At 46.2% G+C, this 14427-nt stretch overlaps 1 protein-coding gene across 1 annotated transcript in view; it reads right to left on the minus strand.

The window, feature by feature from the left end:
* Positions 1-561: 561 nt before the first annotated feature.
* pcdh19 (protocadherin 19) overlaps positions 562-14427 on the minus strand; it is a gene marked incomplete at its 5' end in the record, with an annotated part of 81866 nt that continues 68000 nt past the window's right edge. Inside the window, one exon of the mRNA XM_080746173.1 lies at positions 562-1323. Coding sequence (XP_080602299.1) covers positions 764-1323 — 560 coding nt within the window. The 3' untranslated portion in view covers positions 562-763. The remainder of the gene's footprint in view (positions 1324-14427) is intronic.

A 14427-nucleotide genomic window follows, 5' to 3' on the forward strand; every position in this document is an offset into this window, starting at 1 on the left:
ATCAGGCGACAAGAGAAGGGGAGGGGGGGGGGAAATGAGACAGCATATTTTGGGCGCGTCTACCTTTCCTCCTCCCGTATGCAACGGGAAAGTGCGGGCACCTATCGGAGGGCCGTCGGTCGCTGCCAGGAATCCTGTGCATGTCTGTTGTTGCCTGTTGGGCTTGTCACAATGTCAGAGTTCACTGTACAAAGGAACAAAGAGCGACGGTTCTTTTGCCAGCTAGAATTTAACGGCAAAAAGAACGAATGAAGGCAAATATCAGTTTGTAGTACAAAAAGTAGTTCAAAAGGCATAACTGTACTTCAAGAATTGGCACCGCAGGTGTCCACACGGGCTGTGTATTCTGCTTTGGCGCAAGGGGCTGAGGAGCCCCACCGGCCCACGTCCATGTAGTCAACAGTAACCTGCCTGTCCACTCACTCCAGACCCATAAACAGAAAACGGAAGAAAAAGCAAACAAGGAGAAAAAGTACTGCAACTACAACAAAGCCACATCCACTACCTCAGCTTTAGAGCACACAGCTAGCTGCAGCGCACTACAGTTCCTTTATTCGCGGCTTGAGCTGGTCCTTGGATGTTGCGTTCTGCACATTGGGGGTGTGTCTGTCTACATCCACAGCCTGACTTGTTTTTTTAGTTTTCTTTTCCTCCGGCGTACACACAGCTATTGCGGGGTATATATATGCGAGTTTACACTGTGTATGTGTAATTGTGTATGCATGTCGGTGCATGTGTGGTGTGCGTGGGGGAGAGAAACTCGCTAGAGCACGATGTCCTTCAGGCGCTTGCTGCTCGGGGACTCCTTGTCGCGGCCGTCGTGCAGGAGCGTGTTGATCTCCCGGACGGCCGGTTCACTGTCCTTCCCCTCGGGCTGCCGCAGCAGGCTGTGGTTGGCGATGCGCTCGGCATCGCGACATTTCAGTGTGCCGTAGGTGGACGGCGGCTTGGACGCGGGGCTCTTCAGGTGCACGGGGGAAGTGATGGGGCTGGCCGCCTCGCGCCCATTGCCGGCTTCGCGGACCGCCCCGCCGTTGGCCTTGGGGCTGCACACCTGCGACTCCTGAGTCCGCTTGCCCTTAAGCTCTCCCCGCTCCGCATCCTCGGGGCCGTCCTTGCCGAAGGTGGCAAAAGTCCTTTTGGCGGTGCCGTCCTCGTAGTGGGGCACGTCCACCGTGGTGGCCTCGATGGACAGAGCGATGACATTGCGGCCATGCTCGGGGGACTTGGCGCGCGCCGGGATGGGCACGCGAGGCATCCAGCAGCGGTCCGAATGGCCCAGGATGCGGCACTCGTCTTGGCAGTGGAAGCCTTCACTCGAGTCTGCATGGACACATGGGGGGAAGGGGAGAAGATGGGATTGTTAGATTTGTCTGCTAAAGCGGACCATTTTTCACTTTTTATTCCACCGTCATTTGCATTCCCTTTAAAAGATTTCCACATGCTTTTTCTTCTATGGCTTTCATTATATTGAAACATGTCAAAGCCGTAAATTGAGAAGGAAAAAATCACACCCGTGTGAACTGAGCGGTGGTTTACCCACCAACCCCTAGAGCTTCGAATTAATTTATATTTAATTAAAACAACAAATCTGCAGCACTACTCGCGTGTAACGTTAAAATGTGGCTGGTCTCGCGAGGCAGAAGTCTCCATTCGCCGCTGCAAAAGTGGGCTGATCTACAAGTCCACAATGCGTCACTGATCCAATAGGTTGTGGGCTTGTAGATTAATTAAAAGGGTGCTTGTTTAGCGACACCGACATACAGCGAAGAATAAACCTCCAGCTACTGAACTTTCCCTACACTGACCGTCCTCCGCCTAGCAGACAGTGCTTTGCCTCTTGAGTTAAACGTGCTCACGTTTCACACAATGTAACTTTAATTGATTCAGAATGATAACGAGTCAAGCTGAAACGGGCGACTCATTTGGTAGGGACGGGAAGGCAGACTGTTTACGAGACTTCTCCACCGAAAACACTGTGTAAAGCATGGATTTCTTCTCTCACGAGTCTGCCTGCACGCAGCCACGTTCACGGTAAAACTCCCTCCGTCCCTCTGTAGACTACCTAATTTGGTTCAAACGAAAACATAATCCATTGGTGTGATTATAATTGCTCGTTTCACATCGTGGTTGTTCCACGCTTCGCATAGACGATGCGATGATACTGCTCTTGCTTTTACCAACGCCAGTCGTCAGGCACGTGCACACAGACATCAAACGGGGCTTGAGCCCCTGCCCTTTTAAGAGAGAATTGTCCACCAAAGGGCCCTTTTAGAAATGTCAGCCCCTGCCTCTCTTAACATTCTCTGCACGTCCCTGACCAACGCGTGAGAGAGAGAGAGAGAGAGAGAGAGAGAGAGAGAGAGAGAGAGAGAGAGAGAGAGAGTGTGTTGTCTGCCTCAGTGGTGCGTGTTCCCCACACTCAAGCCCCCACCGTTGCGCTGTGTGTGTGTGTGTGTGTGTGTGTGTGTGTGTGTGTGTGTGTGTGTGTGTGTGTGTGTGTGTGTGTGTGTGTGTGTGTGTGAGAGAGAGAGAGAGAGAGAGAGACAGAGAGAGAGAGAGAGAGAGAGAGAGAGAGAGAGAGAGAGAGAGAGAGAGAGAGAGAGAGAGAGAGTGTTGTCTGCCTGCCCTGCTCAATAGCGCCCCTCCTTTAACGTGTGTGTGTGTGTGTGTGGTCTGTGTGTGTGGTCAGGAGAGGTATGGCCGGCGACAGACATACACGGCAGGCGACAGACATACACGGCCAGTAACATCTTGAAAGCGAATCACAGGAGCGGCTACCACCGCTCAAAAAATAAGTGCTGAAAAGCCTGTGGCAATCTGCAAAGCCCAAGTTGAAATTCTTATGCATAATTTGCTTTCCTTTTTAAATATGGGATTCCACATAAGCTTTATACTAAGTTGCACGCTGGTGTCTCACACTGAAAATGGTGGATCTACAAGCTCACAACCTGATGTGCTGTGACACATTGTGAGCTTGTAGATCAGCTATTTTTGGTGAAAGACACAATGCATAATCAAGTATGCAGTAAATCAGTCTCTTGCAGCTTCACCAGTACTTCCTGGCAAATGGAGCTGCATGGGGCACTTCTAATGTGCCAATTAAATGATGTATTGTTAAATCAAAAGTCCATTTGCAGCTTGTGCATAATTGGGTTTTCTGTAGCAACACTTGATAAAAGGGGGAGTTTAAACAGTGCAATCAGATAGCTCACTGAAAGAGACACCAGACGAGTTGTGGTATTGTTGCCTGGTTCATCTCTCGCTGTGTCTCTGTCATCTGGCGCCGAGTTATAAATATGTAATGATGTTTTAACGCCGTCGAGAAAAAAAAAGATTTGTCTGAGTCTGTATAACTGCACACTTTCTGTCTTTGTTGTGTTCAGGAGAAGGGCTTTCAAGACAATTTCTGCATCATTATAACAACAAGAAATGCACTGTTGTTCAAGTTGAAGCGCTGTCATTTTCTCTTCCTCCTACCTTCGTTTCTTATCTAAAAAAAAAAGTGTCTTTAATTCACACAAGCTCTCTTTAGTCATCCAAAGGACAGTATTTGAAGCTTGAAGTCTTTTGAATCCATGCATATTTCATTTTTAGCCATCTGCTCTGATAACCTAACAGGGACATCCAAGATGTCCTTATGTTTACAAATGACCTTAAAAGAAAGCTAGATGGCATGCTCACTCACAAAGTGGCACAATGTGATCATCACACACATAAACCAAGATTCATAGGGGAGTCTGTGGCTGAAATGAAAATAGGTAAGGTATTTTACAATGCATTTACGGATTTGCAAACTTTGTCTTTGAAACAAAACCGAAAGCCAATGATCCTTTGTTGCCTTAATTGAGTTCATTTTAAACAATTCAGCCACAGCAGTCCTATAGTCATTTGTCTTCTAAATTCCCACTATGCCAACATGTCTTCATGATCTCTCAGTTGGCCCCGGCCTTGTAAAAGAAACTGACAAACAGATGTGCAGTGACACATTTCTAAGCCCCCCTATTGCGCATCTCTCTCCCAGGGCAAAGTGCCCTCCTCCCGACTAGAGGCCCAAGGTGACAAGAGGGGATTGTGGGAGGGATTGCCATCGACCCCGGTTCATGCGCTTACATCTGGCACTCGCAGCTTGACAGATCACCTAATTAAAATCACTAATTATCTGTTTTTCTCCCATCTTTGCCGCACTCTGAGGGGCACCTCTGCTTAAGGCCTGGGGATCGATATTTAAAGATCTTGGCGACAGGACTTTCAGGGGCAGGTATACCAGAGCTGACTATCATAAACTGTAATCTGATGACTTGGTGAGAGAATGACTGACTGGTTGACTAAAGGGTCTCACCGGCTGTTTGACCCTATCTATCGTGCTGGAATCGGGGATCTAATGGCCTGAATCACAACAACAACACAAAGGCCAAGCATTCAAGCATCGAGAGTAGCAAATATCAATTCCACCATGAATGTTTGATGGTGAGATCGTGGCTGAGGATAACCTACTGTACCTTCAGTGTTGGTGTGTGTGTGTGTGTGTGTGTGTGTGTGTGTGTGTGTGTGTGTGTGTGTGTGTGTGTGTGTGTGTGTGTGTGTGTGTGTGTGTGTGTGTCAGTGGTGTAAGTACCTTTACTTAAAGGGCCACTTCACCTCTGGGACAACCCTATCTTATTTTATTGTTGTTTGGGACAAGATCAACACAACCCTGAGTTATTTTTTGTGTTCAATCTGTTTTTTATAGATATTTTAGTATTTCAGCATGTACTAGTGATGCATTTTGCATCATCAGTGATCAGTCATCAGTGATCATCACTATACATGCTGAAATCTATAAGCTCACAATGTGTCGCGATGTGACGCTTTGTGAACTTGTAGATCTGCTATTTTCAAAAGATTTATAGACATTTAAAAACTTGAAATGGGACATTCTGCACAATGAGTACTTTCTACTTTTAGTATTATACTTTTGTACTTTTTCAAGAACGTTTTCTATATTGCAGTATTGATACTTTTACTTAAGCAAGGAATGTGAGTACTTTTTCCACAACTGTTTTGTGTGTACTCTATACTGTACAGCATGTGAATGCGTGCGATGCTCCACAAAATGCACATTCCAGACAACCCTCCGTCCCCAGGGACAGATAGCGTGAACACAACTACAAATAAACTTCTGCATCAACTGCTGCATTCACCGCAGTGGCCGCCTAAGTGGCCGAGATTTAGTCTGTGATTACAATGCCCAGGTGAACACACACACGCACGCACGCACACACACACGCACGCACACGTACACACGCGCACCACACACACACGCACACACCTACACATGCACGCACACTACATCTTAAAAAGTATTCTCATCAGTAAAAGTCAGATGCACAGTGTTTACACGGTGTGTGAGGTATCCCACTATGAACAGACATGTGGACAGAAGCACCTGTCTATGGTTCTAAATTCCTTTGATACAACTGCCCTTTGAAAATTGAGAACATTGAACCTGTTTCACGTGTGGCAAAATGGGCATGTATATATATATTATGTGCAAATGTGCTCGACCCACCCAAGCAGCTGTCCCTTACAACCCCGCAGAAGCAAAGATACCAAGCTGGTGGATTTCAGTAAAGATATTCGTTCGCAAAAAAGTACACAGGGTTCCAATCAGAATGTAATAATGTAATCAATTTTCTGCACCAGGTACTAAGAAAAAAGAGGAGTAGGCCTATAATGGATTGTCAGCTTGGCAGCCACACAATATCGACTAAGGAGGTTTACATTTTTTCATTCAAATCCCATATCCTTTTTCTTATCCAGCTTATACCACACTTCAATGTATTAGTTTTTATGTTGGATTCTCCTGTTTGATGTCTTTTGTCTGATAGGTTGCTGCCAATGGATTTAATTTGAAGGCGTGATCATCATAGGTATTTGGCGTGGCCAATTCGTCGTGGTCTTGGAGGTGCAAGCAACACCAGTATCGGGATTGTGTTTTTGAGACGGATCATATACAGCGTTAAATATACTGTAGATATTCTGTCCTAGCGCAAAATTATGTATTTTTTGTAGTACTGTATCGTGTAGTAGCTAGTTGTGCAACATCTTATGACTACCATAATGATATTCATTTCACGATCTCCCAAGCCATGAGAAGGATCCAACTCCATGTCAGAATTACCTTTTGTTTACACCTCCAACACACACATCCCCTGCAACAAGGAAAAAATCCCCTATATTCTGCACTAGCTAAAATAATGTTGTGTTCCGGTAGTGTAATAGCCAATTGAGCATGTGTTTAAAGGGCATGAATTTGCATGATGCAAAAAAAATGTGACACACATCAAGATGGGATACAATAAATGTAAGCTCCATTCTTAGTATCGAGGGAACTTGACTAGAAACTATTGATCAGTCTGAATGAATGCAATTTCCCTTGGATTGAAGCCGTTTTCTAAAGCATGTAAGGCATGCCAAAGTTCTGTGCTCTATAGTAAGATGTCCGTGCATTTGGAGAGAATCCCATTTACCGCCTTTTTTTTTGGAGTGTATGATGGAGCAATCTTGGTTGAAAATTACATTGTTGTGAAAGCCGAGAGCCATTAACACAGACACATCCTGTCTCCTCTTGGAGTTCCACAAACAGCAGATGTCACTGTCAAAGATTGCTGAGGGAAAAAAAGGGTGAAAATGGGATGGAAGGAAAAATGACAGACTTTCAGCCCCGACAAAGCAGGATCTCTCTTCCCATTCCAAGGAAGGAACACAATGTAATGCTAAGAGATGAACCAATTAAATGGCTTCTGCAGCACTGCTGAGGTCTGTAAGTGAAAAAAGCACAGAGCAGGGCACCTGCTGTGAAGGTCTATCCAAAGTCACGAGGAAAATAAGCTTGCCAATCAGTAGCAGGAGCAGATTTAAAGCACGGTACGGAACACTATGTCACTGGGAATATTTCCTATCTAGGATTTAATACCTATTAATTACTAAAGGAGCTCCGTCGGGAGGCAGAAGCTGGCTGCGTTTTTCAGTGTTCCATATTTGAAATTGAAATAACTTTTGGTGGCTGGAAAAAAAAGAGAGAGAAGAAAATCCCTTCAAGTCCCTCAGCAAACGCTGTGCTTTAATTTTGAATCAGGGTTCAAAGGCATGGGAAGGCAGTGGGGAGCATTTTGAATATGTATGCGCTGTTACACGCGGCACTGGCAAATAAAAAATATTGCCACTTCAAATACAAAAAGAAAACCAGTACTCTCCTGATAGAATGGGCCATGTTTTGCCAGTTGTTGTTACCTGAAATAACATCAGTTTGCATCAGCAGGGGGAGAAAGGCCACATGTTCCCCCTCATTGCAGCCTCCTGTGCTGCAATCTACCAGCAGCTGACTCCATTCCCCTATTTTCACTCAATCATGAAGGCTTCGGAACTTTTAAGTCACCGCAGACAGGACTCCAGCATGGCGCTCTCTGAAGCTGACGCACTCGTTGCTCAATTTACCCTCGCGTGCCGCCTATAATGATTCCTCCATGCCATACACCTGGAGGTGCTATTTGTTTGCTGCTAGCTGGGAGAGAAGGGCTGTGTTCATTAGAACAGACACCGCCACTACAAACTCTGAGCCTCCACCAGAGATTCTGCGACCTGCTTGGCAGCCATTGAAGCCGTCCTTGGAAAAGGAAGGCTGCTTTCCCTCCAAAAGCAGCTGCCGAAAAGCCTCCAGGTTGAAGACAATGATGTAATCCTATAAAAGGAGGGGGAGAGCAGCGAATGTGATCGCTTACACTAAAGATGGCGTGGATTAGATGGCCGGGGACTTTTGATTTGATGCAAATCCAAATTCAGGTGACACACTCTCATTTTCTGTTGGGTAGTTTAATTGCAGCCACAGGGCTATGGGGACTTTGAGTATGACACAATTCAGTCACTTAACTTCACAGCTTGATGAGCCCTAAAAAAAGAATTTGGAGCAGAAGCTTGGTATGGTAAAGAATCTATACCACTGTTGAGCTGAACCGGTATCTATATGTTTTTTTTTTCTTCTTCTTCTTTTTGCAATAACACCAAATGAAGGTGATACTAAGAGAACAGAAATCTGTTCAAACACCTTAAAATATACCCATGCCAGGTGATCAAACACAGAATTTAAAACAAAAACATTACTTGTGACTGTCATTATTTCCACCCACGCTGCTGTTGACATTCTGCCCTACATCCACATCTTTAGACAATGCCATTCTATGTGGATTCCCTGAAAAGACAAATAGAATCGCCTCTGTCGAATGAAAGGACAAGCGGGCAAGTCTGACATTTTCATTTTGTCTCTTTCTGTTTGCTGCATGAGTGCCGCCGTGGACGGCTGCATAATGAGAATGAGTGGAATTGTTGCTGGAGTCCCTCTGACCCGTCTTAAGGACAGACTGTTGGCCAAGGCTCGCCGTCATGTCTGCAGGGCATCAGTCTGCATTTGCCACTACAATGCTCTCTGCCAGTGGAATGGCTGTTTTAATAATTGCTCTTATATTCATTTTCCGTCCTGGCAGCCGCGTGGCAAATTATGAAGATTACATCTAAATTGTCACGACAGTCTCTCGATAGAGCCTCCGATGCGCGATCTGACAGCGGAGCCGCACTGGGAAGTGGAATCCCTTCCTATTTAACGGGAGCACCTGTCGAATAAGGGGGATGTGGCCGTTTTGTCTGCAGCCGCCGGTTGGTGCGGTGGCTCGGAAATCCACTTCAAGGCCTCTATTTTTTTAGGTTGAGGTCTGCTCGAGACCCGATTAGCCGGGCGGCGGCTGATCCAAACGCTGGGAATGGAGCTTAGCTTCTAGTCTGCTATAACTGGAGGATAGTTCCGTGGCCGACTAAGGCTGAAGCCTGGCCAGGCTGCCTCCTACACTACTCACCAGGGAGAGTCCAAGCGCTGCTGTCATGCTAGCCAGCCAATTCAGTCTGTGGGCCATAAATCAGCCTGGAGGCCTGGCTCCTGAGGGAGCGGCAAGATGGAGTGTGATGGTCTTGTTTTTACAAACAGTAGAGGGGCACCCTTACTGCGCCACGCAGGCCATTATTCTCGGCACAGCACTGAGTCCTCTCTCTCTCTCCCCACAGCATCTGGTTCAGTCACATCAACCCTCCCTGCACACGCACCATCCATCCATCCATCCATCCCTTGCAGCTCCCCTCGCGAGCCCCCCAATCCTCTGTGCCCCTCCCCGACTCTGCCCCCGCTTTCATCTCATCAGTTTCACTGCCTCGTCTACATCAGCTTAATTAAATAAATCTGTCACCCAAAAAAAATCTCTGCCTCTCTATGTTCTGTCTATCTGACCGCCAAGTCAGATAGACACCCTATTTGACTTCTAGTCAAATATTAATTATTGAGGAAATTGGACTCGCTGGGTGGCCTTGTTAAGACTGTCATATGGCCCCAGTTCCATTTCTGAGCATTAGCACTGTACCAGCCAATTTATCAGTACGGTATTCACTATCTACTGTAGTCCACTGAGCATTGCTGAGTGTGTGTGACAGTGCATCACTTCCCACAGACCTGTCTGTTTTCTACTCAAAAGGTAACACAACGTGACATGTTAACTTAATGTACAGTATAGTACATTCAGTGACACAAACAAAAAAAGTGACCATTTTCACTCTGCTGCCACTTATTTCATACTGGAGGGTTTGGTTCAACCTGTTCCCGTTACAAGCATTGCTTTCCTTAATTATTTTGAAAGCTGGCACTTAATTGCGTCGGTTTCCTTTCACGCCTCGGCCCTCCTTCTGCCTCCCCTCACTATCTGTTGGCCCATCAACCCCAGTGTGTGCATTCCATAGCAGGTCTCGGTATAAAGAATGAATTTCCAAACTGGTGTTGACAAACAATGCACTAGCTTCTAAATTGGTACAAACAGCATCTGCTTAACAGCTGTGTAACTGCGGCAGGAGGAGCAAAAAAACAAAGCAATCGCTATGCTGTTTTATAAATCACTTTGTCATTGCAGTGCGCTGTTTCCTGCAAAGGCAGAGGCGCTAGCCAATGGACTGCTTGATGTAGTGGTAACGATGCAAGCCCGTTGTCACAATGACATACGCGGGTGGGCTGGTTCCAGTGCCCTGGCAACTAATTCTATTTTGCCTGAAAGGTGTCTCTCCACACCCTGCTATGCTGTGGGCTCCATTCCTACCAGCAATGGCAGTTAGAGGTCACAGTGCCCAAGCAAGGGCTCTATAAATGTCATCGCAGGCCCCGGAGAACTTACCCTTGGCCCGCACCATTACATATGGAGATATGGAAAGCTCCGAGGGGCACGTTTCCAAGTGATCGTGACTGATCTGGTGTGATCTGTAGGTTTCCTGGGCAAGCCAGTGTAATAATTTATGTGGTGGCTTTCACACGTTACACTGAGCCTGAGGCTTCCTCCACAGTCGCGCTGAACTGGATTTAACCCAGGCGGACATGCATGAAGAGTTAAGCCAGACTGAGAGAGGCTGAACTGGGCTAAACGGAGAAAGGAAGGTAAAGAGAAGTTCCTTAGAGAGGGAACAATACCAATATGGCACACTGTGTATATATACTGTATATCATCAAAGAGCCAGGAAGCCAAGCTATATTTGCGTGCAGTCAAACCATTGTACTGGAGTATCGATAGAAATAACAGGACAGGGTGCTGTCCGGTTAGCCCTCCTTATCAACCACTTAAACACTATGTACTTCATCTAGAGGTGCTATTTTTCTGCTATCGTCCCCCATAATATGACATACCCAGAATTGGGATGCTACGGGTCGTGTGGTTAAAAAGTAAACATAGACGTTTGCCCGTTTACAATACAAATCTTGACGGAAAGGTGATTATATCTGGGTATTCTAACCGAGGACTTCCTCACTTTAAGGCGCCATATACATTTTGTTTTTACTTTAGGAACAAGTCTTTCATTGGCATGATTTTAACAGTTCAATGCAGAGCATCTCAAGCTTTTTTAAATGTATGTACAGTGCCTTGGTATTTTCTTCTTTTCTTTTTTGACAGTATATTAAGCACCATTTTGTCTGTACAACAGTATGGGCCTTTGGAACAGAAAGTAGTACACCCAGTACATTTTCTGAAAGACAGAGGCTAGGATGGAAGCAGACCATGAATAGCCTTGTATGTCGTCTATGTCGGGCGGAAACCTCCTAGGTCCAAAAACTGTTACTTTTCAGGATTCATATCCAAAAATAGCAGATCTACAAGCTCAAAATGCTTCGCTTCTCGCCAGTTTCGAGTTTGTGGATCTGCTTGTGTGTGACGCTGTAGTATGATCAAGTAGGGAGTTAATTTATGAAATTAAAGAAAAACATTTAGAATATGGACATACTGTAGGTTTCTGCCCGACAACAGTGATTAACGTGCACCAGTGTATCATGTACTGTCTGGGGAGCACACACTGGACGCGAACGGCTGCGCAGCGTCGCGCCGCGGTATCGACGCACATGAAGTGCCGCACGGTAACCCCAACTGGATGCGGCGCGCTGCCAAACAGTACATCCATTTCCCCGGTGGGGAGAACCATGGGAGAACACGTTCAACGCGCGGCAACGCTGGATAAATAGAACAGTGGTGTATCGGCGCGGCAGGCGACGCGGCAGAGCCGCGACTGCGCGCGTCTGACGCCGCCGGTGTGGGTTAGTTCATTGAAAATAACGGGGCCGTATGTTTTGACGCGCCGCCTCCGCGCCGCCTCCGCGTCCAGTGTGGGTTCCCCTTATGGGTGACCACAGCCAGTTTAAAGAGCATATAAGACACAGTGGTGAGGACTTTACAGCTTGTAATGAACCGTCTAAAGACACTTGTACAGAGGGATGCATGACATGTCTTCCTGAAATGATTGGTTGCAAAAAAGAGATTCTTAATCTCAATGGATTTTACTTTCCTGAAATACATTTTAAAATTCAGTTCATCATTGCTGTCGGGTGAGAACCTTGTATGTCCAAAATGTTCCTTTTTCATTATTATTTAAAAAAACATTTACAGTGAAAATATCTGTGACACTCTTGTATGGTGAAGTAGGTCATTCATTTATGAAAATAAATAAATAACAAAAAATTTGAAATATGGAGATGCGAGGTTTCTGACAGCAACGTTATGTTAAATTATTCCGATTTGTCATTAAAGGCTGCTCTGCTCGACTGCCAAAAATTCACGGATAATGAATGACCTCAAATTGAACGTGGTCTCTTATTGCTTAGCGACGTATTACAACAGTACTACACTCTCCCGAAGGTCAGCATGCTGCCAGACCATTGGGGGTCCCAGTTGCAGGCATGCATGCCCACTCAGCCATGCCAGCCCGCCCATCCGCCCGACCCGTCCGCCGATCTCTGTCGGCTTGGCTTGCTTCCTCTGCCACGTATCTGCAGAGGACATTTTTAAATACACTGGAACGAATGCTGCATTTCTGTGTTTAAGCTTGACCGAGCTAGCGAGCTAATTTGCTCCTAAACCCTTGAGTCTGAGAGGAACGAGGGGGGACAGAAACAGACAGTAAATTACATCCGCGAGTGGGGTTGAGAGCACGAGGAAAGAGCTATTGAGGGGTGGGGGGGGCTAGGCTTGGGGAAACGGGCCGTGGTAGTTGATGAAGTGATCAGGGAGGAGAAGCACATTGCATGAGGTCACATGGGCTTTCTCTAGACTCCAAAGAGACGACCAGCCAACAATAGTACCGATGGGATAGAGATGGGACTCATTGTAAGTAAATCTAGGGCTATTTGTGATCTGCTAGTCTAAGTCAGTGTTTTTCAAAGTGGGGGCCACAGCCAACAGGGGGGCAATAGGAAAGGAGAGAGAGAGAGAGAGAACAAAACAGTTAAACAATACAACTAATGCATATAAAGTTAAGATTATTGTGATTTATTTTCAAAAATAGGGAGATAGCAGCAGATCTACAAGCTCACAACCTGTCGCACTGTGGGACATGGGAGCGTGAAGATCAAAGTCATACTCGCAGAAGAATAAGGGCACACATCTTCAAACTTGAGTGTGAAGCCTTGGGAATGCTTTGCAATTAAAGGAACACAATTATAGACTTGTACAGTATGTCATACTTGCTCTGCAGAAGCCAATACAACTAAAGATGTTTCACCGGTGTGATTATTTCTGTCAGCCAAGCCATGTTCCCCCCACCACACACACAACACACAATACTCTCGCAAAACATGACCAATCATGGTCGAGGGAAATGGATTTGCGATTGAACACGCTTTTTGAACAGCCTACACAATCTGCCTCGGTCCACAGGAGGAAATCACGCCACTCTCACAGCCATAAAGAGCTCGTATTGTTCCTTCCCCCGCCGCCAAGTGTCGGTTCCATCATATTCAGTGGAAATAAACACAATACTTCAATGCCTATCAAGCAAACCCACCTGAGCATCGCCCCAGCCTGAGCTGGACAAATCAATGTGTTTTGGACCAATGTCTTGGTCCAAAACAGCTGGGTCCGCCGCACCAGGGCAGAATACTTCCTCTCTCTCTCTCTGTGAGCTGGAAGGCTGCCTCAGAAAGAGCAGCCTTACATAATTAATGTAATGTGCCTTCTCATTCAGTCATGTTCGCTCTGCGTCAGCGAGGACTATGTGTCTTATATTCCATTTCATCTTCGTCGCGCAGGCACCAGCATTCACTCCACCGTTTCTTTCTCTCTTTTCCCTCAGATTTCCCTACATCCAAATCTACGTTTTTTTTCTCCTCTCCTCTTCTCTTCTCCCCCCCTTGTCCTTCTTTTCCTATAATAATTTTAACAACCTCTATAAGTAGGCCGTAGGCAGCCTGCTGAGTGCAGTGTCTATATAAGAGCTATGGTTTAGCTGTGCAGGCAGAAACTTATAAGAAGGGTGTCTGCCTTAGGAGCTTTTCCAGTAGGATTTGATGGGTGCGTCTTTCTAATTCCCACTGACCCTCACAGACAGTGTCACAGAAATGGCGGACAAACAGTGTGGCAAAAATCCATTTGCTACATTGGACAGAGGAAAAGCAATAGAGGAAGCTATTTTTTATCATCACAGTCACAAAGGCTGTGAGTGGTATAAAGTGTTGCTATGTTGCAGACATTTGGGGAGCAGTGCTGCTGATTCTGTCCCAAGGTCTTCTGTCATAGTTGCTGCGGAGAAGCCCCACGCGCTGCGATAGTACTTAATATCAAGCAGTCAGAGGCCATGTCCATGGCATGCCTTTAGCCATCCACCCACCCAGTGATGTGCTACAGAGAGGATTGTCAGCAGTGAGCCAATCCAGGGGAAGTGTTGGTATCTAAGACATGCAGACAGAAGTGGAGGTGGGAGAGCGAACCGGAGAAAAGAGAAGGAACTAATAGGCACATCTTTTCCGATTTGAGGAACATGACTATGTAGCATACTTGAGGATGATGGCACGGTTCTGACACAGTGGCAGTAATTGGATTCCCCAGG

This window comes from Nannobrachium achirus, assembly GCF_963921795.1.
Source record: "Nannobrachium achirus genome assembly, chromosome: 17".
NCBI classification, from domain to species: Eukaryota; Metazoa; Chordata; class Actinopteri; order Myctophiformes; family Myctophidae; genus Nannobrachium; species Nannobrachium achirus.